Raw genomic sequence first — 24309 nt, 5'->3', positions numbered from 1 at the left:
GCTCTGCTAGGAGGTGCCCAGTCTCCCCAATGTAGAGGAGACCGCATCGGGAGCAACGGATACAATAAATGATATTAGTGGATGTGCAGGTAAAACTGTGATGGATGTGGAAGGCTCCTTTAGGGCCTTGGATAGAGGTGAGGGAGGAGGTGTGGGCGCAGGTTTTACAGTTCCTGCAGTGGCAGGGGAAAGTGCCAGGATGGGAGGGTGGATTGTAGGGGGGCGTGGACCTAACCAGGTAGTCACGGTGGGAACGGTCTTTGCGGAAGGCGGAAAGGGATGGGGAGGGAAATATATTACAGTTCCTGCGGTGGCAAGGGAAGGTATCTCTGACCTATCACCTTCATCCCCTCCCCCACTCACCTATTGTCCTCTATGCTACTTTCTTCCCACCCCCAACCTACTCTAGCTTATCTCTCCACGCTTCAGGCTCTCTGCCTTTATTCCTGATGAGGGGGTTTTGCCCAAAACGTCGATTTTGTTGCTCCTTGGATGCTGCCTGAACTGCTGTGCTCTTCCAGCACCACTAATCCAGAATCTGGTTTCCAGCATCTGCAGTCATTGTTTTTACCACTTCAACTCCCCCTCCCACTCTGTAAAGGACATGCAAGTCCTGGGCTTCCTCCACTGCCAAATCTAAGCAACCTGACGATTGGAGGAAGAACACCTCATCTTCTGCCTTGGAACACGCCAACCACATGGCATCAATATCAACTTCACCAGCTTCCTTCTCTCCCTCTCCCACCTCATGCCAGATCCAACCCTCCAACTTGGCACCACCCTCTTGATTTGGCCTACCTATCCATCTTCCTTCCCACCTTATCTGCTCCACCCTCCCCTCCAACCTATCACCATCACCCCCGACCTTCATCTACCCATTGCCTTCCCAGCTACCTTACCCCCACCCATTTATCTCTCAGCCTCCTTGCCCCCCTCCCCCCATCCACATTCCTGTTGAAGGGCTTATACCCGAAACATTGACTCTCTTGCTCCTCAGATACTGCCTGATCTGCTGTGCTTTTCCAGTGCCACACTTTTAGACTCTAATCTCCTGCACCTGCAGTCCTCATTTTCCCATGCCCAAATAATAAGATAAGCTGTGTAATGAATTATATATTCACAATCAAATCCTGAAAATTTTGCCAAAGATTATTTTAACATTATACCAGACATATGTACCTGGTTGATGATAAGATTGCAGAATTCCTGTAACAAGATAATAATTCTTGATGGGAAGCAATAGTATCTGGAATGGCTCCATATCAAGCAAATAGTATGGAAAAGGGGAGTAATAAGCGGCTCAATTTCGGTGAAGTTTGATTCCTCCAATTGCGATAGATAATATTTCAAAGTTCGGAGATGCAATTCAATGTCTTGAGCCTCAGAGACACCTACAAATATTAAAGAGCATTATTCACACTTCTCTAACATTGATATGAAGGCAAAATACTAAGGATGCTGGAAATTGGAAACAACATAACACTGGAGAAACTCAGCAAGTCTGACAAGATCTATGGAGACAGGAACAGAGTTAACATTTTGAGTCCAGTATGACCCATCTTCAGAACCCTCTCTGTTATTTACTTGTCCTCCACTGAATGTGTAAGATTCTAGCTCCTAATTAGCCACCTGCTCTGACCAGGAGAGATCTCCATCCAATAGTTTTAATTCCAGGAAAAGACCTACCCATTGCCTTGTTACTGCTTCATTGGTGTGTTGTGCAGCCAACATTCCAGAAAAGAGGCACCACATATTCTTGCTGGCTCTCCAGCTGGCAGAGGAGACCTCCAACGGCTCAACAAAATTCTGTCCATTATATGCTGATTAGGCCTGGCTGGAGCAAGTCTAAACTTTGCAGAATCCTTTAGAAAGATGTGGTATCCTTTTGCAGAGGCTAGGTGCTTTTTTACCATGGTAAAAACAATAACTGCAGATGCTGGAAACCAGATTCTGGATCAGTGGTGCTGGAAGAGCACAGCAATTCAGGCAGCATCCAACGAGCAGCGAAATCCATGATTCGGGCATCAGGAATAAAGGCAGAGAGCCTGAAGCGTGGAGAGATAAGCTAGGTGGGGGTGGGGAGAAAGTAGCATAGAGTACAATGGGTGAGTGGGGGAGGAAATGAAGGTGATAGGTCAGGGAGGAGAGGATGGAGTGGATAAGTAGAAAATGAGATAGGCAGGTCGGACAAGTCAAGGGGACAGTGCTGAGCTGGAAGTTTGAAACTAGGATGAGGTGGGGGAAGGGGAAATGAGGAAGCTGTTGAAGACCACATTGATGCCCTGGGGTTGAAGTGTTCCGAGGCGGAAGATGAGGCGTTCTTCCTCCAGGCGTCTGGTGGTGAGGGAGCGGCGGTGAAGGAGGCCCAGGACCTCCATGTCCTCGGCAGAGTGGGAGGGGGAGTTGAAATGTTGGGCCACGGGGCGGTTTGGTTGATTGGTGCGGGTGTCTCGGAGATGTTCCCTAAAGCGCTCTGCTAGGAGGCGCCCAGTCTCCCCAATGAGGAGACCGCATCGGGAGCAACGGATACAATAAATGATATTAGTGGATGTGCAGGTAAAACTTTGATGGATGTGGAAGGCTCCTTTAGGGCCTTGGATAGAGGTGAGGAAGGAGGTGCGAGCGCAGGTTTTACAGTTCCTGCGGTGGCAGGGGAAAGTGCCAGGATGGGAAGGTGGGTCGTAAGCGGGCGTGGACCTGACCGGGTAGTCACGGAGGGAACGGTATTTGCTGAAGGAGGAAAGGGGTGGGGAGGGAAATATATCCCTGGTAGTGGGGTCTTTTTGGAGGTGGCGGAAATGTCGGCAGATGGCAGGTTGTGGGACACCTTTGGGGGATTCCAGGTGCAGTTTGAGATAGTTAAAAGCAGACATTAAGCATATAAAATGCTAAAACCCACTAGAACAGTTAGAGTCATAGAGATGTACAGCATGGAAACAGACCCTTCGGTCCAACCCATCCATGCAGACCAGATATCCCAACCCAATCTAGTTCCACCTGCCAGCACCCAGCCCATATCCCTCCAAACCCTTCCTGTTCATATACCCATCCAAATGCCTCTTAAATGCTGCAATTGTACCAGCCTCCACCACTTCCTCTGGCAGCTCATGCTATACATGTACAACCCTCTGCGTGAAAATGTTGCCTGTTAGGTCTCTTTTATATCTTTCCCCTCTCACCCTTAACCTATGCCTTCTAGTTCTGGATTCCCCCACCTCAGGGAAAAGCATTTGTCTATTTATCCTATCCGTGCCCCTCATAATTTTGTAAGATCACCCCTCAGCCTCCAATGCTCTAGGGAAAACAGCCCTAAGCCTGTTCAGCCTCTCCCTATAGCTCAAATGCTCCAACCCTGGCAAAATCCTTGTAAATCTGTTCTGAACCCTTTCAAGTATCACAACATCTTTCCAATAGGAAGGAGACCAGAACTGCACACAATATTCCAACAGTGGCCTAACCAATGTCCTGTACAGCCGCAACATGACCTCCCAACTCCTGTACTCAATACTCTGACCAATAAAGGAAAGCATACCAAATGCCTTCTTCACTATCCTATTTACCTGCGACTCCACTTTCAAGGAGCTATGAACCTGCACTCCAAGGTCTCTTTGTTCAGCAACACTCCCTAGGACCTTACCATTAAGTGTATAAGTCCTGCTTAGATTTGCTTTCCCAAAATGCAGCTCCTCGCATTTATCTGTATTCCATGAGATCTAACCTTGTTAATCAGTCTCCCATGGGGAACCTTGTCGAATGCCTAACTGAAGTCCATATAGATCACATCTACCGCTCTGCCCTCATCAATCCTCTTTGTTACTTCCTCAAAATACTCAATCAAGTTTGTGAGACATGATTTCCCACGCACAAAGCCAAGTTGACTATCCCTAATCAGCCTTTCCAAATACATGTACATCCTGTCCCTCAGGATTCACTCCAACAACTTGCCCACTGGTCTATAGTTCCCTGGCTTGTCCTTACCACCTTTCTTAAACAGTGGCACCATGTTACCCAACTTCCAGTCTTCCGGCACCTCACCTGTGACTATCGATGATACAAATATCTCAGCAAGAGGCCCAGCAATCACTTCTCTAGTTTCCCATAGAGTTCTCGGGTACACCTGATCAGGTCCTGGGGATTTATCCACCTTTACCCCTTTTAAGACATCCAGCACTTCCTCCTCTGTAATATGGACATTCTGCAAGATATCACCATCTATTTCCCTACAGTCTATATCTTGCATATCCTTTTCACAGTAAATACTGATGCAAAATACTCATTTAGTATCTTCCCCATTTTCTGTGGCTCCACACAAAGGCTGCTTTGCTGATCTTTGAGGGGCCCTATTCTCTCTCTAGTTACCCTTTTGTCCTTTTGCAAAACTCTTTGGATTCTCCTTAATTCTATTTGCCAAAGCTATCTCATGTCCCCTTTTTGCTCTCCTGATTTCCCTCTTAAGTATACTCCCATTGCCTTTATACTCTAAGGATTCACTCGATCTATCCTGTCTATAGGGAGAAAGTGAGGACTGCAGATGCTGTAGATCAGAGCTGAAAATGTGTTGCTGGAAAAGCGCAGCAGGTCAGGCAGCATCCAGGGAACAGGAGAATCCAGGGAACAGAAGAAGGGCTTATGCCCGAAACGTCGATTCTCCTGTTCCCTGAATGCTGCCTGACCTGCTGCGCTTTTCCAGCAACACATTTTCAGCGCTATCCTGTCTATACCCTACATATGCTTTCTTCTTTTTCTTAACCAAACCCTCAATTTCTTCAGTCATCCAGCATTCCCTATACCTACCAGCCTTTCCTTTCACCCTAACAGGAATGTACTTTCTCTGGATTCTTGTTATCTCATTTCTGAAGGTTTCCCATTTTCCAGCCGTCCCTTTACCTGAGAACACCTGCCTCCAATCAGCTTTCAGAGGTTCTTGCCTAATACCGTCAAAATTGGCCTTTCTCCAATTTAGAACTTCAACTTTTAGATCTGGTTTATCCTTTTCCATCATAATTTTAAATCTAATAGAATTATAGTCGCTGGCCCCAAAATGCTCCCCCACTGACACCTCAGTCACCTGCCCTGCCTTATTTCCCAAGAGTAGGTCACGTTTTGCACCCTCTCTAGTAAGTATATCCACATACTGAATCAGAAAATTGTCTTGTACACACTTAACAAATTCCTCTCCATCTAAACCCTTAACACTATGGCAGTCGCAATCTATGTTTGGAAAGTGAAAATCCCCTACCATAACCACCCTATTATTCTTACAGATAGATGAGATCTCCTTACAAGTTTGTTTCTCAATTTCCCTCTATTAGGGGGTCTATAATACAATCCCAATAAGGTGATCATCCCTTTCTTATTTCTCAGTTCCACCCAAATAACCTCCCTGGATGTATTTCCAGGAATATCCTCCCTCAGCATAGTTGTAATGCTATCCCTTATCAAAAATGCCACTCCCCATCCTCTCTTGCCTCCCTTTCTATCCTTCCTGTAGCATTTGTATCCTGGAACATTAAGCTGCCAGTCCTGCCCATCCCTGAGCCATGTTTCTGTAATTGCTATAATATCCCAGTCCAATGTTCCTAACCATGCCCGGAGTTCATCTGCCTTCCCTGTTAGGCTCCTTGCATTGAAATAAATGCAGTTTAATTTATTAGTCCTACCTTGTCCCTGCTTGCCCTGTTTGACTCACTTCTGTTCTCAACTGTACCAGTCTCAGATTGATCTCTTTCCTCACTATCTCCCTGAGTCCCACCCTCCCACCTTACTAGCATAAATCCTCCCAAGTAGCTCTAGCAAACTTTCCTGCCAGTATATTAGTCCCCTTCCAATTTAGTTGCAAACCGTCCTTCTTGTACAGGTCACTTCTACCCCAAAAGAGATTCCAATGATCCAATAATGTGAATCCTTCTCCCATATACCAGCTCCTCAGCCATGCATTCATCTGCTCTGCCCACCTATTCCTGCCCTTACTAGCTCATAGCACCAGGAGTAATCCAGATATTACTACTCTCGAGGACCTCCTTTTTAAATTTCTGGCTAACTCTCTGTAATCTCCCTTCAGAATCTCAAACTTTTCCCTTGCTATGTTGTTGTTTCCAATGTGGACAATGACCTTTTGCTGGATAGAAATTTAACAGCTCTATTTCCCAACACCCAAAAAAGTGAAGGTCAAATTACTAATTTCCTGAGCACCCACAGGCCAAAGAAATGTTGAAGTACATGTTTGAAATCAATTGGTCAACAGAGAAAGACAAGGTAAAATTCAGGCCAATAAACAAGAACAATGCCTCAGGCTCAGAGCAATATTTGGTGTGATTCTGTCTGACCAAAATAAATGGACCTCTTTAAAGGGCTAAGTAATAATGTGGAGAAAGTGAGGACTGCAAATGCTGGAAAGTCAGAGTCAAAAGGTGTAATGCTGGAACAGCACATCAGGTCAAGCAGCATCCGAGGATCAGGAGAGTCAACTATGTCCGAAACGCAGACACTCCTGCTCCTCAGATGCTGCCTGACCTGCTGTGCTTTTCCAGCATCACACCTTTTGACTGAGTATTAATGTGGCAGAACTATTGTATTCTATAAGGAGGGACTGGAAGTAAGTGAAAGAAAGGTAAGTGAAAGAAAGGTAAGATGTGCTATAATGGCTATTTTTGTATTTGCTGACTATAAATAAACATTTTCCCATTTTGTGGTCTCAAATATCAGAGAAATGTACACATGGATGTCTCGGAGCTATTGGCACTGGAATCACTAAAAACAACAGTACACATATACAAAATATCGCCAAACTCTGAATGAGTAATTGGAATAATTTGAAAGAGTCAGAATGCTGTTGTTCTCTCTTCCACGTTTCTCCCATTTCTACACGTTTCTCTTTTTTCACATATATTCTTTTGCTAGTACAGGTAGCAAAATCCGAAAAGCTCCAAAGTCCGAAGGTTTTTTTGTGAAGTTTTTTTCTCACAAACAAAGTTGTTTGGCATGCAAACAGTTAACCTGAGTCGACACCCACTCAATGTGTGTCACTCAGATGCGACGTGGGGGTTTGCGTGGCCCAGCATTGGCAGGCCTCAATTTTGTTTCAGGGCCTGTTTTACTCAGTGAGTGTGCTCCTCTGGTAAGAGTTTTTACAATTTCACCATCGAACTGTCACTTATTCTGAATTCCAAAAACCAACTGGTCCCAAGCATTTCAGATAAAGGATTGTGCGCCTGTATAAATATTTGTTCTCGTTTTCATGTGCAAGTCAATCACTTATTTTTGTATTTTTTGATCATTTTGAAGAACATTACTATTCTTATCCTTCTTTCACATTAGTGAATGTAAACTGGTCAAGTCCTGTGTGCTAAAATTTTCTCATCAAAAATGGTGGAATTAAATATCAAAGGAGAAGTAGTACACTGACTGAAGAACTGCATTACAAGTTATAGAACAGGAAGGCATCATGGGAAACTTAGTCAAGTCACAGACTTGCGAAAGTCCATGAACTGATTCAAACTTTGCTGGAGCTGAGACCACAAAAATTACTTCTTCATTCCAGAAGAGGAAATTGATAAGAGTATTAGAGATAACAGTCCAGATAACTGTCTTTGTTCAATTGTAACCATGAGATTGAAACCCAGATAAGCAGTACAACAAACAGGAGTTTCAAACAGAATAGTGCTATAAATAAAAACAAATTAAATTGGCCAAAAGCAGGTATTAACTTTATAAGGCACACATAGTGATGTTAAACATTTCTGATTACAAAGGTGCTCAGAAAAGATAAGGGAATGGTAAAGGAGGAGGGGTGTGATGTTTTTGGTTAAGGGAAGCTTTGCAGTATTGGAGAAGGTGGGTGTCTTAGAGGTTTCAAGAACATAATCGATTTGGTTAGAGCTAAGAAATAAAACCAGGGCATTTATGTTGCTCAATACAACCTACAGATCACCAATTAGTGGGAAGTATGTAGTGGAACAAATCAGCAAGAAAATGACAGAAATACAAACATCATGGTGTAGTTACTAGATTAGATTAGATTACTTAGTGTGAAAACAGGCCCTTCGGCCCAACAAGTCCACACCGACCCTCCGAAGAGTAACCCTCCCATACCCATTCCCCTACATTTACCCCTTCACCTACCACTACGGGCAATTTAGCATGGCCAATTCACCTGACCTGCATATTTTTGGACTGTGGGAGGAAACCGGAGCACCCGGAGGAAACCCATGCAGACACAGGGAGAATGTGCAATCTCCACACAGACAGTTGCCTGAGGCAGGAAATGAACCCTGGTCTCTGGCACTGTGAGGCAGCAGTGTTAACTACTGTGCCCACCGTGCCGCCCAAAATGGAAAAGTTCAACGTCAAATACATGTAAGTAATCTCACGGAGGACTTTAATTTTCTGCGTATTATCTGAGGTAGTGGTAGTGCAAGATGTCACAAAGAACAAGCTATCCTTTTTTGTGTTCAGGAAATTTTCCCACAACAGTGTGTTCCCAATCAAACAAAAAGGACACTATGAGACCTGGTTCTTGGAAATAGGGTAAGTCAGGTAGATTAAATGGGAGTGGTGGAACATTTAGGAAACAGTGATCAATGTATCATAAGTTTAAAGGATGATAGTGGAAAACGACATTGGTGAAGTGAGCATTATAAAAACTGACAGACAATACATCTCAACAGGACAAGAACAGAGCTGAGCTGGACAGACTGAATTTGGTAAGATACATATACAACAGTAGCTTAACAATGTTACCTTCAAAGAGATAGTTTAGGCAGAGGTATATTCCCTCAAAACGAAAGGTAGGATAACAAAGGAGAAAGAAATTGCAAAACTAGAAAAGGTGTGCTGATGCAAAGTGTTAGATATTTGGAACAAATGAGAACTGAGATGATGAAGCAAGGTTCAGAGGAGAGGTGAAAGCAAACCAGAGAAGCTAAGTATTATGGGTTATGGAAAAAGACTGGCAGCTGAAATAAAAGGAAATCCCAAAATCTTCCACAGGCACAAAACCAAAAATGTGGTACAAAGAGGAGTATGACTCATTACGGAGCATAAAGGAGATTTAAGCAGAGAAAAACGTAAGGCTGAGGTATTAAATAAATAGGAGAAATTGAGGACTGCAGATGCTGGAGATCAGAGCTGAAAAATGTGTTGCTGGAAAAGCGCAGCAGGTCAGGCAGCATCCAAGGAGCAGCAGAATCGATGTTCCGAACATAAGCCCTTCTTCAGGAATGAAAATGGTGTGCCAAGCAGGCTAAGATAAAAGGTAGGGAGGAGGGACTTGGGAGAGGGGCGTTGGGAATGCGATAGGTGGAAGGAGGTTAAGGTGAGGGTGATAGGCCGGAGAGGGGATGGGAGCAGAGAGGTCGGGAAGAAGATTGCAGGTCAAGAAGGCAGTGCTGAGTCCGAGGGTTGGGATCGAGATAAGGTGAGGGGAGGGGAAATGAGAAAGCTGGTCCTGTCTCCCCAATGTAGAGGAGGCCACATCGGGTGCAGTGGATGCAGTAAATGATGTGTGTGGAGGTGCAGGTGAATTTCTGATGGATATGGAAGGATCCCTTGGGGCCTTGGAGGGAAGTGAAAGGGGAGGTGTGGGTGCAAGTTTTGCATTTTTTGCGGTTGCTGGGGAAGTGCCGGGAGTGGAGGTTGGGTTGGTGGGGGGTGTGGATCTGACAAGGGAGTCACGGAGGGAGTGCGGAGGCGAAGGAATTGGGATTATGGGATGGCGTTTTTACAGGGGGCAGGGTGGGAAGAGGTGTAATCTAGGTAGCTGTGGGAGTCGGTCGATTTATAGTAAATGTCCGTGTTGAGTCGGTCGCCAGAGATAGAAATGGAGAGGTCTAGACAGGGGAGGGAGGAGTCTGAGATAGTCCAGGTAAATTTGAGGTCAGGGTGGAAGGTGTTAGTAAAATGGATGAACTGTTCAACCTCCTCGTGGGAGCACGAGGTAGCGCCGATACAGTCTTCGATATAGTGGAGGAAAAGGTGGTACCAGTGTAGCTGCGGAAGATGGACTGTTCCACATATCCTACTAAGAGGCAGGCATAGCTGGGGCCCAATGGGGGTGCCCATGGCTACTCCTTTGGTTTTAGGAAATGGGAGGATTGGAAAGAGAAGTTGTTCAGAGTGAGGACCAGTTCAGTCAGTCGAAGGAGGGTGTCCGTGGAAGGGTACTGGTTGGTTCGGCGGGAAAGGAAGAAGCGGAGGGCTTTGAGGCCTTCGTGATGGGGGATGGAGGTGTATAGGGACTGGATGTCCATGGTGAAGATAAAGCATTGGGGGCCGGGGAAGCGAAAATCATGGAGAAGGTGGAGGGTGTGGGTGGTGTCCCGAACGTAGTTGGGGAGTTCTTGGACTAAGGGGGACAGGACCGTGTCGAGGTATGTAGAGATGAGTTCGGTGGGGCAGGAGCAGGCTGAGACAATGGGTCGGTCGAAGCAGTCAGGTTTGTAGATTTTGGGCAGGAAGTAGAAATGGGCGGTGCGGGGTTGAGGGACTATGAGGTTGGAGGCGGTGGATGGGAGATCCCCTGAGGTGATGAGGTTATGGATGGTCTGGGAGATGATGGTTTGATGGTGGGAGGTGGAGTCATGGTCAAGGGGGCAGTAGGAGGAGGTGTCCGCGAACTGGAGTTTAGCCTCAGCAGTGTTAAAGATCGGTGCACCAAATTACCACCGCGCCTCTCTTATCTGCCAGTTTGATAGTGAGGTTGGGGTTGGAGCAGAGGGAGTGGAGGGCTGCATGTTGTGTGGGTGAGAGGGGTGGACAGGTTGAGGCGGTCAATGTCACGGCGACAGTTGACTATGAAGAGATCGAGAGTGGGTAAGAGGGCAGCACGGGGTGTCCAGGTGGATGGGGTGTGTTGGAGGCGGGAGAAGGGGTCGTCAGAGGGTGGGCGACAATCCTGGTTGAAGAAGTAGGCGCGGAGGCGAAGGAAGAATTGTTCGATGTCTTGCCGCATGTTGAACTCATTAATCCGGGAGTGTAGGGGGATGAAGGTGAGGCCTCTGCTGAGGATTGATCTTTCATCCTCAGAGAGGGGGAGGTCTGGTGGGATGGTGAAAATACGGCAGGGCTGGGAGCTAGGACCTGGTGTGGGGGCAGGGATCGGCGTGGGGGCAGGGATCGGCGTGGGGGCAGAAACACATGCGGCGTGGTCGTTGTGCAGGTGAGTGACGTCACTGGGGGTGGAAGTAGATGCGGTGATGGCAACTCCGGGGACGGACGTGGCTGCGGCGACACCAGAAACTGTGTTGTTCCCAGTGGTTGTGGACCGCGCGGAGGCCGCGAATCTGGTCCTCACCTACAACCCCACCAACCTCCAGATACATCATATCATGCTTCGTCATTTCCGCCACTTCCAAACAGACCCCACCACCAAGGATATATTTCCCTCCCCTCCCCTATCAGCGTTCCAGAAAGACCACTCCCTCCGCGACTCCCTCGTCAGCTCCACACCCTCCACCAACCCAACCTCCACTCCCGGCACCTTCCCCTGCAACCGCAAGAAATGCAAAACTGGCACCCACACCTTCCCCCTCACTTCCCTCCAAGGCCCCAAGGGATCCTTCCATATCCGTCACAAATTCACCTGCACCTCCACACACATCATTTACTGCATCCGCTGCACCCAATGTGGCCTCCTCTACATTGGGGAGACAGGACCAGCTTTCTCATTTCCCCTCCCCCCACCTTATCTCAATCCCAACCCTCGGACTCAGCACCGCCTTCTTGACCTGCAATCTTCTTCCCGACCTCTCCGCCCCCACCCCCTCACCTTAACCTCCTTCCATCTATCGCATTCCCAATGCCCCTCCCCCAAGTCCCTCCTCCCTACCTTTTATCTTAGCCTGCTTGGCACACCCTCCTCAGTCCTGAAGAAGGGCTTATGCCCGAAATGCCGATTCTCCTGCTCCTTGGATGCTGCCTGACCTGCTGCGCTTTTCCAGCAACACATTTTTCAGTATTAAATAAATACTTTGGATGTGTATTTATTTATATGGCAGTTGCTGCCTAGGACATGGTGAGAGGAGCAAACTCTAATGAAGGGTTTAAAATTGATAAAGAGGAATTAGGTCAGTTGTCAGTACCTAAAGTCAACCAAGGCATTAGGACTGGATGAGAAATATCCGACGATACTGAAAGAAGTGAGTGTGGAAATAACAAAAGGTACTGGCAAGTATACTTCAATCTTCCTGAATTTGGGGTTGGTGCCTGAGGACTGAAGAATTGCAAACATATTTACCTTTTTGACTAAGAGTGTAAAAATAGGCTAAACAATTACTGATCAGTCAGTTTAAACTTCAATTAGTGAGGAAACTGGTAAAACAAATTGTTCTAAAAACAATTGATACTCACTTGGGAAAACATGGGTTAATTCAGAAGAGGCAGCATAGATTTGTTAAACAAAATTTATGTCTAACCTGGAATTTTTTGAAGAGGTAACAGAATGTGTTGATGAGGGGAAGCCTGTTGATGTGATGTGGACCTCTAGAAGGCCACTGATACAATGCCCAACAGCAGACTTGCGAGGAATTATTGAATAAAATGGTCAGTAGCTAAATGGACACAAAACTAGCTGATGGATAGGAAACAGAGAGTAATGGTCATGGGTATTGTTCAGGCCGGAGGATGGTTTGTACTGGAATTCCCCAGCAGTCAGTATTGACCTATGTAAGCAAATGATCTAGATATTGTGTGCAAGGCGAAATTTCAAAGTCTGCAGATGAAATAAAAATTGGGAGAATTGTAGGCAGTCAGTAGGTTAGTATGGAACCTCAAAAGCAAGTAACAAGTTAGTGGAGTGGGCAGATAGATAGCAGGTGAAATTAAGTGTGGTGAAGTATGAGCTGATACACTTTGGTACAACAAAATTGGAGAGACAGTACAAAGTAAAGGATATTATTCTAAAAAGTGTGCATGTGCAGGGAGACCTGAGTGTATATGCACATTAGTCATTAAAAGTGGCATGACAGGTTGAGAAAGCTGTTAATAAAGCATACAGAATTCTAGGCTTGATAAGCAAGAATACAATATAAGAACAGGGATGCTATACTGAGCATGTATAGGACACTGGTTAGACTTTAGTTGGAGTATTATGTACAGTTCTGATGCCATACTTTGGAAAAAAATGTGAACACATTCGAGAGAGTTCAGAAGAGGTTTATGACAATGGCTCCAGAGAATGAGAAACTTTAATTATGAGGGTCGATTGGGATTGTTTCCCTTGGTGAGAAGGCAGAGGTGAGATTTGATAGAAGTTTTCAAAATTATTGGGGGTTTCGATGGAGGAAATAGGACAAAACTGTATCCACTCCAAAGAGGATTGACAACCGGAGGGCACAAATTTAAAGTGTTTTGGTAAAAGGAGCAAATTTAGATTAGCTAAATTGGCAGTGTGGCTAGTTTGTGAATGCAGGAAGACTCCAACAGGATGGGTCCAATTCCTACGCTGGCTAAGGTTACTATCAAGGACTCTCCTTCTCAACCTCTCCCTTCACCTGAGGTGTAGTGACCCTTAGGTTATTGAAAGAGCACCCTATGGCCTGGTAAGACAATGACGACTTTACCTTAACCTTTGTTCAGACATATGAACTATTGGATTAAAATGAAAGTTCAATGTCAAATACATAATAAATCAACAATGAATGATTTGACATGAAAGAATCATAACATTATAAGCTGCTTAACTGAAAAAGAGGCAGATAAAAGGCTTTTAACATGACTTTTGCTTAGGAATAGCCTGAGCATTAAACAAAGCATACACTTTTGGAGTTTGATCTTTTGGTGATTATTAATGTTTTCAGCAATCAATAACATGCATAAAGTTACAATAATCACTCACATAAGAGTCCTGTGGTCTCCAGTTCTCAGTCAGAATCCAAATCTAATCCTCAGAATACTTTCCTCTAACACACCAATTCCAGTTACAATCAATAATTTACAAGCACTGCTAGAACGGAGATCGATATATTTTCAAATTGTTTTGTAGATGATTAACTTACATTTGATTTAAGAACACCAGTCATCATTCTTAAATGTTACATCTCAACCTCTGGAATTGATGTCATGTTATATGTCCAAACATCTGGTTATTTAATTTTGAAAGATTCTATCTATCTTAAGATGTTCAAAATATAATGCCAGTGAGTTACCTTCTGTGACTTTCAAGATTGTATTTTTGAAGGTAGAATAATAGCTGCTTTTCCCAATTCTCAGAATATCAGCTATTTTGTAAACCTTGGGATTCTGGAGCTATACAATGAAGAATTCAAAGTTAGTATGATTGCAAATCACCATGATTCAAATAAGTCAACTCTTTACATGTGAATTGCCAAAATAAACGTCTTTATTAAGATACAGAAACTGTCATTTGTCCTTGATCTTATGCTGGGCAAGCAATTTAATCACCTGTGGTTAACATCAATATCTAAACAAGAGTTAGGTGGTGACTTGGATAACGTAGGGAAGGAAACATGCCTTCACAATTTTCTTCTTTTTTTTAAAAACAAGTTCTTGAAGAAACTTTCCATGCAATGTAATGAGGCAGAGGAAATCATGAATTTACCCTTTGAAGAATCTAAAGTATGAATACACCAAATCTCTGCATTGAGCCATATCACTGTACTAACCTATTACATCAGTACCAGAAAACCAAAGTTTCATTGCAAAGTATAAAAAGCAAAAACTGCAAGTTGTGGAGGAGCCCAAAACTAGGGGGCATAGGTTTAAGGTGAAAGGGGCAAGATTTGAAAAGGATCTAAGGGGCAACTTTTTCATGTAGAAGATGGTGCATGTATGGAATGAGCTGCCAGGGGAATTGGTGGAGACTCATACAATTATGATACTTTAAATGAATCTGGATGGGTATATGAATAGAAAGGATTTAAAGGGGTATGAGCCAAATGCTGGCAATTGGGACGAGATTTATTTAGGATATCTGGTCAGCATGGACACGTTTGACCAAAGGGTCTGTTTCCATGCGGTATGACTCTATGACTCTAAATATCCTGTAGTTTTGTCAACACCTTCTAATGGAAAAAGGTTATTATTAACTGCATTGGTGTTTGGATATTTTTCATGAACACTAATATTTTACTGTCTGTACATTTTATTTATCAAATTTTACAGGGCAGTGCTCAATACACCCAGAAGGAAAGCCACTGACTTGCTGTCGACAGAAGGTATCTGCCCCCTAAATCACTGGAGGGGACCCTCAGTGGGAGGAAGTCCTACCCTTTGGAACTGTTAGCCAATCAGATTGCTTCTATTACCCAGTGATGTGACCAGTCTCAGAATAATGGCACCAATAGATTCCAGAACCAGCTAAGCTGGGGCAATAGATATAGAGGAAGGAGTGCTAGGATGGCTGAGGTGTAGACTGTAAAGTCAGGGAGGGGAGGAAGGAAGGAGAATACTACCTTTATGGGAAAAGTGCACACAGTGCACTTAAGGACACTTCTGAAGACAAGTTTTCCCTCCCACTCATGTAAAATCTTTTAAGAAAACAGTGCCCATTCCCATCCATTTGCCTCTGTCAAATGTATTCAGACATGTGCAGCATGCGACTGGGATAGTGGAGAGATACTAATAGGTTAAATAAGTGGGCAAAAAGTTGGCAAATGGAGTATAATGCAGGAAAATGTGAAGTTGTTCATTTGGAAAGGAGAACAAAAGAACAGATTATTATTTAAAATGAAAAAAATTGCAGAAAGCTGCAACACAAAGTATCTTGGGGACCTGGGACCTGGGCACGAAACACAGGAAGCTAGCACACCAGTGCCACAAGTAATCAGGAAGGCTAATGGAACGTTGGCCCTTATTTCAAGGGGTTGCAGTATAACAGGAGGAAAATCTTACTGCAACTGGACAAGGTACTGGTGAGACCATATCTGGAGTGACATGAACAGTTTTGGTCCCCTTATTTAAGAAAAGATATCATACCATTGGAGGCAGTTCAGAGATAGTTAACCAGGATGATACCTGGTATGAAGAGATTGCATTATTAGCAAAGGTTAAGAACTTTGAGACTCAACTATTGGAATTTAGAAGAATGCAAGGTGATCTCATTGAAACATATTGACAGCACAGTGGCTCAACGGTTAGCACTGCTGCCTCACAGTGCCAGGGATGAAAAATTTGGTGCTGGAAAAACACAGCAGGCCAGGCAGCATCCGAGGAGCAGGAGAATCGACATTTCGGGCATAAGCCCTTCTTCAGGAAAGGCTTATGCCCGAAACGTCGATTCTCCTGCTTCTTGGATGCTGCCTGGCCTGCTGTGTTTTTCCAGCACCACATTTTTCAACTCTGGTCTCCAGCATCTGCAGTCCTCACTTTTTCCACAGTGCCAGGGACTCAGGTTTGATTCCAGCTTTGGGTGACCATGTGGAGTTTGGGCACTTTCTCCCGTGGGTTTCCTCTGGGTGCTCCGGTTTCCTCCCACCATCCAAAGATGTGCAGGTTAGGTGAATTGGCCAAGCTAAATTGCCCACAGTGTTCATGGATGTGTAGATTAGGGTCATTAGTCAGGCATAAATGTAGAGTGATAGGGGAGGAGTCGGATGCTCTTTGGAGGGGGGGGGGTGGTGTGGACTTGCAGGGCCAAGGGGCCTGCTTCCACACTGTGGGGATTCTATGAAATATAGGATTAGAGTCATAAGAGGCATGACAGGGTAAACGCTAAGAGGATGTTTCCCTTCATGGGTAAGTCTAGTATCATAGCACAGTCTCAGAATAAAAGGACGCTAATTTAAAACAGAGAAGGAAGAATTTCTTCTCTCAGGGGGTTGTGTCTTTGGGTGTCCTTGCCACAGAGAGCTGTGGGGGAACAGCCTTTGTGTATATTTAAGGCTGTGATAGGTAAGTAGATTCTTGATCAGCAGGGAAAGCAAAGGTTATAGGGAAAGTGCAGGAAAGTGGACACAAGGAATGTCAAATCAAAATGACCTACTCCTGTTCCTTTCACGCTAGGATAATATCTTAACTAGGGCTTATGCCTGAAACGTCGATTCTCCTGTTCCCTGGATGCTGCCTGACCTGCTACGCTTTTCCAGCAACACATTTTCAGCTAATATCTTAACTAGACAGAACCACATCAAACATTAAAATACAGGTTTGTCTTTCATTACCTTTGTAGATTTAACATTTTTAAAACTTAACAGTGATAAGGAGAAACAGCTTGTTTGTTCTACATACAAACCTGCTTATATATTCCAAGCAAGTTTTCTTTCCTTGCCATCCAAAAGTAAATCTCTGAACTTGGAGTAGGATTTATTTCTTCAAATAAGTCATCAACTGAATCTTGTTTCATAACATCTGTGATTTGATGCATCCATTGGATCACCATGGACTCAATGGAATGAAGTATTGATTTGTCCAATTGTGAAAGGCTACAAAAAGTAAATAAAGAGCTTTTAAATAAAGTGTTAGATCAATTGAAATCATGAAGTCACTTCATTACACCAGCATCTATATATTACAGGTTAGACAACACTGAACCTTGAAATGACAGATGTAAAGACTAATAGTAATATTTTTTTAATAGCTACTTGTCCTTCATGACTTCAGATTCACAACAATGTAGTTGACTCTTAAATGCCCTCTGATCAATTAGGGGCAAGCAATAAAAGCTGATCTAGCCAGCGGCACCCACATCTCATCAATCAATAAGAAAAAACGTATTTTTCAATCATGCAAGATCTTAAGTACAGTTTTGACAGTGCCACAGATTTGATTCTGGTTAACATATTTGGGCTGGATAACAGACCCAGGTCAACCTTCATCTCTTACTCTATAAGCATTTAATGCCACAAGCAAGATCATATATGACTAAAACATTTTATGAGCTGGTTGACATGGAGAAATCCTAACCCTTACACTTATGAGCACTTGAGCAAATAAACACTTCCTAAAAACATTGTTTTGGGTTGCTTTCACTCAAAAATGATGACCATTATCTTGTTATAATGAATCATGAAATAGACTTTAAATATCAATTATATCATGGAAACAGCTTGACAATGTGAAATGAATGGTAACAAAGAAGTGTGCAGTAATATTTAAAACTATTTTCAGTTTCTGTAACTTTCTAGATGTATTAAAACTCCAACCTCCACACAATTATGTCAACTTTTATTTAATTATTAAAAATTGCTTCCAATATTTAATACCTTCCCATGATTAGGTAGGTTAGTGGTGGCAGGATTATCTTCATTTTATGAAGTCATAAATAACTTTTTTTCAAAGCAAGCACCTTAAAACTTTACTAACAAGCATTTATGGGAATCAGCAAGTTTGAAAGAATCAGAATCTGGAAGAACAACGTACTTATCATGAATTTCAATTTCTTGGTTTTCATATACACTTTCAGGAACTAGGGGCAATGGCAAAATAGTTTTCCCTTCCACTTGACCATGAACAACAGATATTCTGCTTTTTATCATTTCAATATGTTTTCTGACATCGTAGGATATAGCCTGTGGCCACCCCAAATGATTATTTGAATTGGACAAGATCGGAACCAGTACCTGCAAGTGCACAAATTACTTCAGTAAACAATATAGTTACAAAGACTATAATGCTAAAACACAAAGTAGTAGTGTTGAACATTAAACTGACACAGTTATCATTAAACAGCAGTTAAGTGCACTGGACAGAAGAAAAGCTATATGCCTGGATATTGTTTTGAACTCAAACAAAATTGAGCAATTAATATTTGAGCCAAGCTATCCCAGAGTTAGGATACATGCATCTACCCAATAATGTGGAATGTTGCACAGGTAGAGGTGACCCAGAATATAATTCAAGACAGACAAAAATACATCAGACAATCACCACACTAATGGTCTCCTCCCAATCACAACTAAAGTGATGCAAGAAAGAATTAATAATGCCACTACACAAAATCTACTCACCAACAACATAGCAATTTGTTTAGATTCCACCAGAAACATTCAGCATGGGATCTTACTGTAGTTTTGATCCAAATGTGAACCCTTTAGAACTGTATGACAGATTGAAGGTGAGAGTAACTGCTCTCAAAATCAAGGCAAAGTATGGCACAAAGGAGCCTGTGCAATTCTGCTCAATAGCAGGCAAACACTGTTATATTAGGTGCAGAAGAAGCATCTTTCTGGTTGTGGTGGATGCAGTCAATCATCATAGCTCCAGATTAATGGAGTTTTGTAAAACATAATTTACAAATATTTCATCAATGACCATCCCTGGTACATGGTTTGAAATGGCAAAATAGTGATAATGGGGTAAATGTTTGAGGTGAGGGGTGTGGACTGCTGATGCTCTGGACCAAAAAGGTTAGCACCATACTGAACAGAAAGCTGGTACCCCTGCTGCAATAATACACTGAGGATATCTTAGTCTTTTCTTTGTGTTGCTCCCTCAGTAACAGAAAGTCAGTCTTAGCAAAATGGCAGCCAACCTGATTGACTACAGTGCCAAATTAGAGATGCAGTCATTGCTAGAACCATAAGGAGTCCTGAGAATAACTGAAGATGTGCCCTGTTCATAAGGTAAGTCCAACAATTTTGGGTTGGCACATCTTTGTAATCCCAGAAATGGGGTACATGAGAGTTTTGGGTGCATAGTACAGAAGGGTGGAGGAGGCACAAGAAGTGACATCATCTTAGTGGGTTGACCTCAACAGGCACAGATGGCTACACAAGAAGTACCTCTTGTCCTGCCTGCCTGTAGATCAAGCCATCAAAGCTGCCAGGCTAACCTTTTATTTGTACTTGCCCCACCTAATGGAATGTAGCAATGGAAGTAGACCCAGCCCCTTGAGAGACTGTCAAATAGCCGCTTAAGGCTCTCAACATGCCTAAATAAAAGCTGCCTGATCCCTTCCCTATAATGTGACGGACTGATCAAGGATAGGCAGGACAGGAATTTATTTTACACATCTCCCCCCACTTGGGCTGTATAATTACACACAAATATTATTGGATATAGTGCTTATGAGACAGGACTTCAAATACCATCATGGAACTTGAATTCAATTAATTAAATAATTAACTTTTAAAGCGATTAAATAATAATTAAACTTTTTCTGAAAGAAGCTATCACAGTAGTGGTGATCAAGAAACTGTTAGATTGATATAAAACTGATTTTGTTCATTAAAGTTCTTCAGTTCTTGCCATGAAAAAAAAAAAGTAACCAGCATTGCCCTCGGATACCATAAAGGCACAAGCACAGTTGCCCCATAAAATATTGGGAAACCTATGATAAAATTGGGAGAGTTATCCTATAGGCTTGTTGTACAAGACCTTGACCTAATCATATTTACTGAACACACTTCATAGTTGATGTCCCAGATTTCTTCAATACCATCCTGGAGTATACCCTTTCTCAGCCTAAATCTACAATCCCTGGTTTGGGCCTCTCAATCAAGAAGACAACTTTCCTATCCATTTCATATGGACCTGTCAATTTTCTACACTTCATTTATGTCTCCCCTCAACCTCCTCTATTCTGATAAAAACATCCCTGGCCTATCCAGTCTTTCTTCATAATCCAATTTAGGCTTAATTCTCAAATCTCCTTGGTACCCTCTTTAGTGCAAATACTTTTTTTTATTATTTCTTGTCACCTGTATCTCATTACAAAATATAGTGAAGAGTGTTGTATAGTATTACCACTCTCCGGTGCCATCTTAAAAAACAGAAAAATAAAACAAAACACAGAACATGAAGGCAAAAAAAATGAAGAAATAAAAGAAAATGTTTCAACCTTACAATCCCTCTTGTGAAATGCTCCACTATGGGCCATGAGCCTATTGGCCAAGCAAAAGTCCCCTTCCCCACATCACTGCCACTGGAATGAAAGTCACCAATCTTCAGGGCATCTCGCCTCCAAGTCCTCATTTGGCCTCCCCAATGCAGACGCCACTGATGCTGCCGGGTACTGCACTAGCTCAAACTCAACTCTGCCGCCACAAGTCTGCTTCGGACCCACCATGCCAGTACAGCTGCTGCTGATGCTGCAGAGTCTCATATTGGGCTCAAACCATCTCCATGAATCTGTGCTGGAAGCAGACACCACAGGGAATCCAAACTCGCATCCGCACCAGCAACCATGATGCTGCAGAAGTCATTGGGAACACAAACTCTCCTCCGCCACCGCCCTCAAGTCTACACTCATACCATCACCATAACAGAGTTCTTCACCAAGAGGTAAGTAAAAAAAAACAGAAAAGAAAACGAGAGGAGAGAGACAAAAAACAAAAAGAAAAGCAGAAGGAGCAGACAAGATCCGGTCTCAGAAGCCAACTCCACTGCCATCTTAGTGGAAGTTATTTTTCCTACAAGACTATAACTGCCTACGATATTCCACCTGTAATCTAACTTGCGTATGATACAACTCCAGCATAACCTCCCTGCTCGTCAACTCAGTGGCAAGGCTAAGGCAGACAAGAACCCCTTTTCGACCACTTTTTGCGCCTGTCCAGTCAGCTTCAGGGATCTGCGGTCGTACACTCCAAAGCCTCCTCTATTTCTCCACACTTCCCAGCATACCTCCTTGCCATTTCTTGTCTAATCCCTTACTTTGCTAGCCTTCGCAAAGCATTTTACCTTACACTTCTTTGAATTAAACTCCATTTGCCACTATCTACCAACCTGTCTGATCCATTGATATTCTTCTGTAATCTACAAATTTCTTCTTGATTATCAACAATATGGCCAATTTTTGTATTGTCTGCAAACTTTTTTTATCATGTCTCCTATGTTCAAGACCAAATTATTAATATATTCCACTAAAAGAGATCTAGTAAGGAGTCCTGAGGAGCAAAGGTAAGATCCTTCCAACCTCAAAATCACCTACATTGATACTTACCTTTGCACATTGCCTCTGAGCTAACATTGTATCTAGATTATCACTTTGCCTTGGATGATGTGCTTTTACTTTTGTGACCAGTTTGCCATGCGGGACTTTGTCTAAAATCTTGATATAATCCATGTACTACATCAAAAGCACTATGCTCATTAACTGCCTTGTTACTTCTACAAAATACTTATTCACAATAGTCAATTTTTCTTTCCTTAAAACTGTGCTGATAGTCTGTGATTAATCTGTTTCTAACTAATTTGATCCAGTTCTTCAGAATACTTTCTTATAGATTTCCCTTCCTCCCTCTGTAGACAATGGCTCAACGTCAGATGCCTCCAGTCCTTTGAAACTAATCCTTTTGCCAGAGAAGGGTGGAAAATGATGGTTAGAGTTTCTGTTATTTTTTCACTTGTTTCCCTTAACCTCAGCCCAGGATAGTTTTCATCTTGGCCTGGAAAATCATACATTTTCATAAGATGTTAAATCCTTAAATGTTTCTTCTCTCAGTTTAATTTTGCCTGGTATTTCACATTCCTCCTTCCCAATTGTAATGTTTGTCTTCTCTCCTTTGTATTTTATAACTTGGGTCAGTTTTCAAAGTCCTTTGCTTTCACGCAGGTTTCTCTTCCAGTCCATAAACTTCCTGCTTTTATCATTTTGCTGTTTTGTAGATTTACCAAAAGAAATCTGTGGAGTTTCCATTGTTTTACCTCTTTGTTTGCCTCCTTCATTTCTTATACTCCTCTAGATTTCCAACAATATTAAGCCCTTGATATCTGCTTCCCTTTATTTCCTTCTTCCTCTAATAAACATTTTAACATCCAGAGTGTTCTGTATTTGTTAGTCTCACCTCTTAAGGAAACATACTTATTCTGAGCCCTTGCTACCTCTTCCTTAAACACCTCCAATTGATCCAGTACTCATTTGCTATCAAGTTGCAGTTTCTAATCCAATTTAGCTAAATCACATCTCAGCTCTAGTAAAGATAGCTGAGAACTATTATTCCAGTCTATCTTTGTCCCTTTCCATAACTACCCCAAATTTATTTGAGTTATGATCACTTCCAAAGTACTCCCCAACTGATATCCCTTCCACTTGCTAAGCTTCATTCCCTAAAGCCAAGTCACATATTTTCCACTCTCATTGGAATTGCTTTGTACTAACTAAAGAGATTCCCATGAATGCATTTTATAAGTTTTGCTATATCTGTGCCATCCACACCGAGTCTCAGAGTTAATATCTTTGTTGAAATCCTCTCTTACTGACTTATCATTTTTGTACTTCTCAACTTTGCCAATATTTTTGTTCCTCTCTCACTCTCCACTTGTTGGGTTTGGTGGTGGCAGCAAGGGGAGGTCTTTCACTACCTTCCAGTAATGATTGTTTTAGTTCTGCTCTTCTGTTGAGCCAATGTGGCTTTATTTCAATGATCCTTCTATCAGATCATCCTTTCCATCAGTGTTATTGTTTTTTTAAACTATATTACAACCCTCTCCTCTTTCTTAATGCTTCCTTCTCATCTGGAATTTGTACAACCAGTGATGTTAAGATGCCATTTCTACCCTCTTTCAGTCATGTCTTAATAAGAGCATGCAAGATTTTCATATTATTTATCTTTATGCTTGAAATAATCTTTAGGATTTTACCTTAAATATCTTTTTCTTGAGGTAACAGTGCTTGAGGTAATTAACAGTTGGGTCAGAAAATTGGGACAATGGTTAGCACTGCTGCCTCATAGCGCCAGAGACCCGGGTTCAATTCCCGCCTCAGGTGACTGACTGTGTGGAGTTTGCACGTTCTCCCCATGTCTGCGTGGGTTTCCTCCGGGTGCTCCGGATTCCTCCCATAGTCCAAAGATGTGCAAGTCAGGTGAATTGGCCGTGCTAAATTGCCCGTAGTGTTAGGTAAGGGGTAAATGTAGGGGTATGGGTGTGTTGCGCTTTGGCGGGTCGGTGTGAACTTGTTGGGCCGAAGGGCCTGTTTCCACACTGTAATGTAATCTAATCTAATCTAAAAATTGGTCTTGCTGACGTTGCAGCTATTTAAAAAGGTGCTAAAACATTTGAGTTTAAACAATTATATATGTTTTAATTACATGAGATTCAATTGAAGGATCATCTACTAAATTTAAGAAAATAAGTCAAACATGTATTTAGAACTGTAGAAGAAAACATAATTTGTTAAAGTACTAAAACAGAAATTGCTGGAAAAGCTCAGCTAGTCTGGCTGCATCTGTGAAGATAAATTAAAGTTAACTTGTTGGGTCTGGTCACCCTTCCACAGAAATCATGTACTTTATGCTTGAAATAACAAGCTATGGTAAAACCATATCATCAAAAATGCAGATTAAAATTAACTCTAAATTAACTCTCTTGGTATATGAATGGGAAGGGATTGGAGGGATATGGGCCAGGTGCTGGCAGGTGGGACTAGATTGGGTTGGGATATCTGGTCAGCATGGACTGGTTGGACCGATAGAG

At 42.8% G+C, this 24309-nt stretch overlaps 1 protein-coding gene across 6 annotated transcripts in view; it reads right to left on the bottom strand.

Annotated features, from left to right (window-relative positions):
- The window catches only part of dnah9l (dynein, axonemal, heavy polypeptide 9 like), a 427363-nt gene that overhangs the window by 396152 nt on the left and 6902 nt on the right, over nt 1-24309 (bottom strand). For all 6 annotated transcript variants that reach the window (XR_006312134.1, XM_043693606.1, XM_043693607.1 and 3 more), the window contains exons 4-7: nt 18313-18512; nt 17186-17375; nt 14142-14241; nt 1180-1391 (exon numbers count right to left, since the gene is read on the bottom strand). Coding sequence is in view for 5 of the 6 variants with exons in the window: in XM_043693606.1 (XP_043549541.1) it covers nt 1180-1391; nt 14142-14241; nt 17186-17375; nt 18313-18512 (702 nt within the window). In the remaining variant the exon portion in view is untranslated. The remainder of the gene's footprint in view (nt 1-1179; nt 1392-14141; nt 14242-17185; nt 17376-18312; nt 18513-24309) is intronic.

Source organism: Chiloscyllium plagiosum, chromosome 7 (assembly GCF_004010195.1).
Source record: "Chiloscyllium plagiosum isolate BGI_BamShark_2017 chromosome 7, ASM401019v2, whole genome shotgun sequence".
Taxonomy (NCBI): Eukaryota; Metazoa; Chordata; class Chondrichthyes; order Orectolobiformes; family Hemiscylliidae; genus Chiloscyllium; species Chiloscyllium plagiosum.
This window is presented reverse-complemented; position numbering and strand designations above follow the sequence as displayed.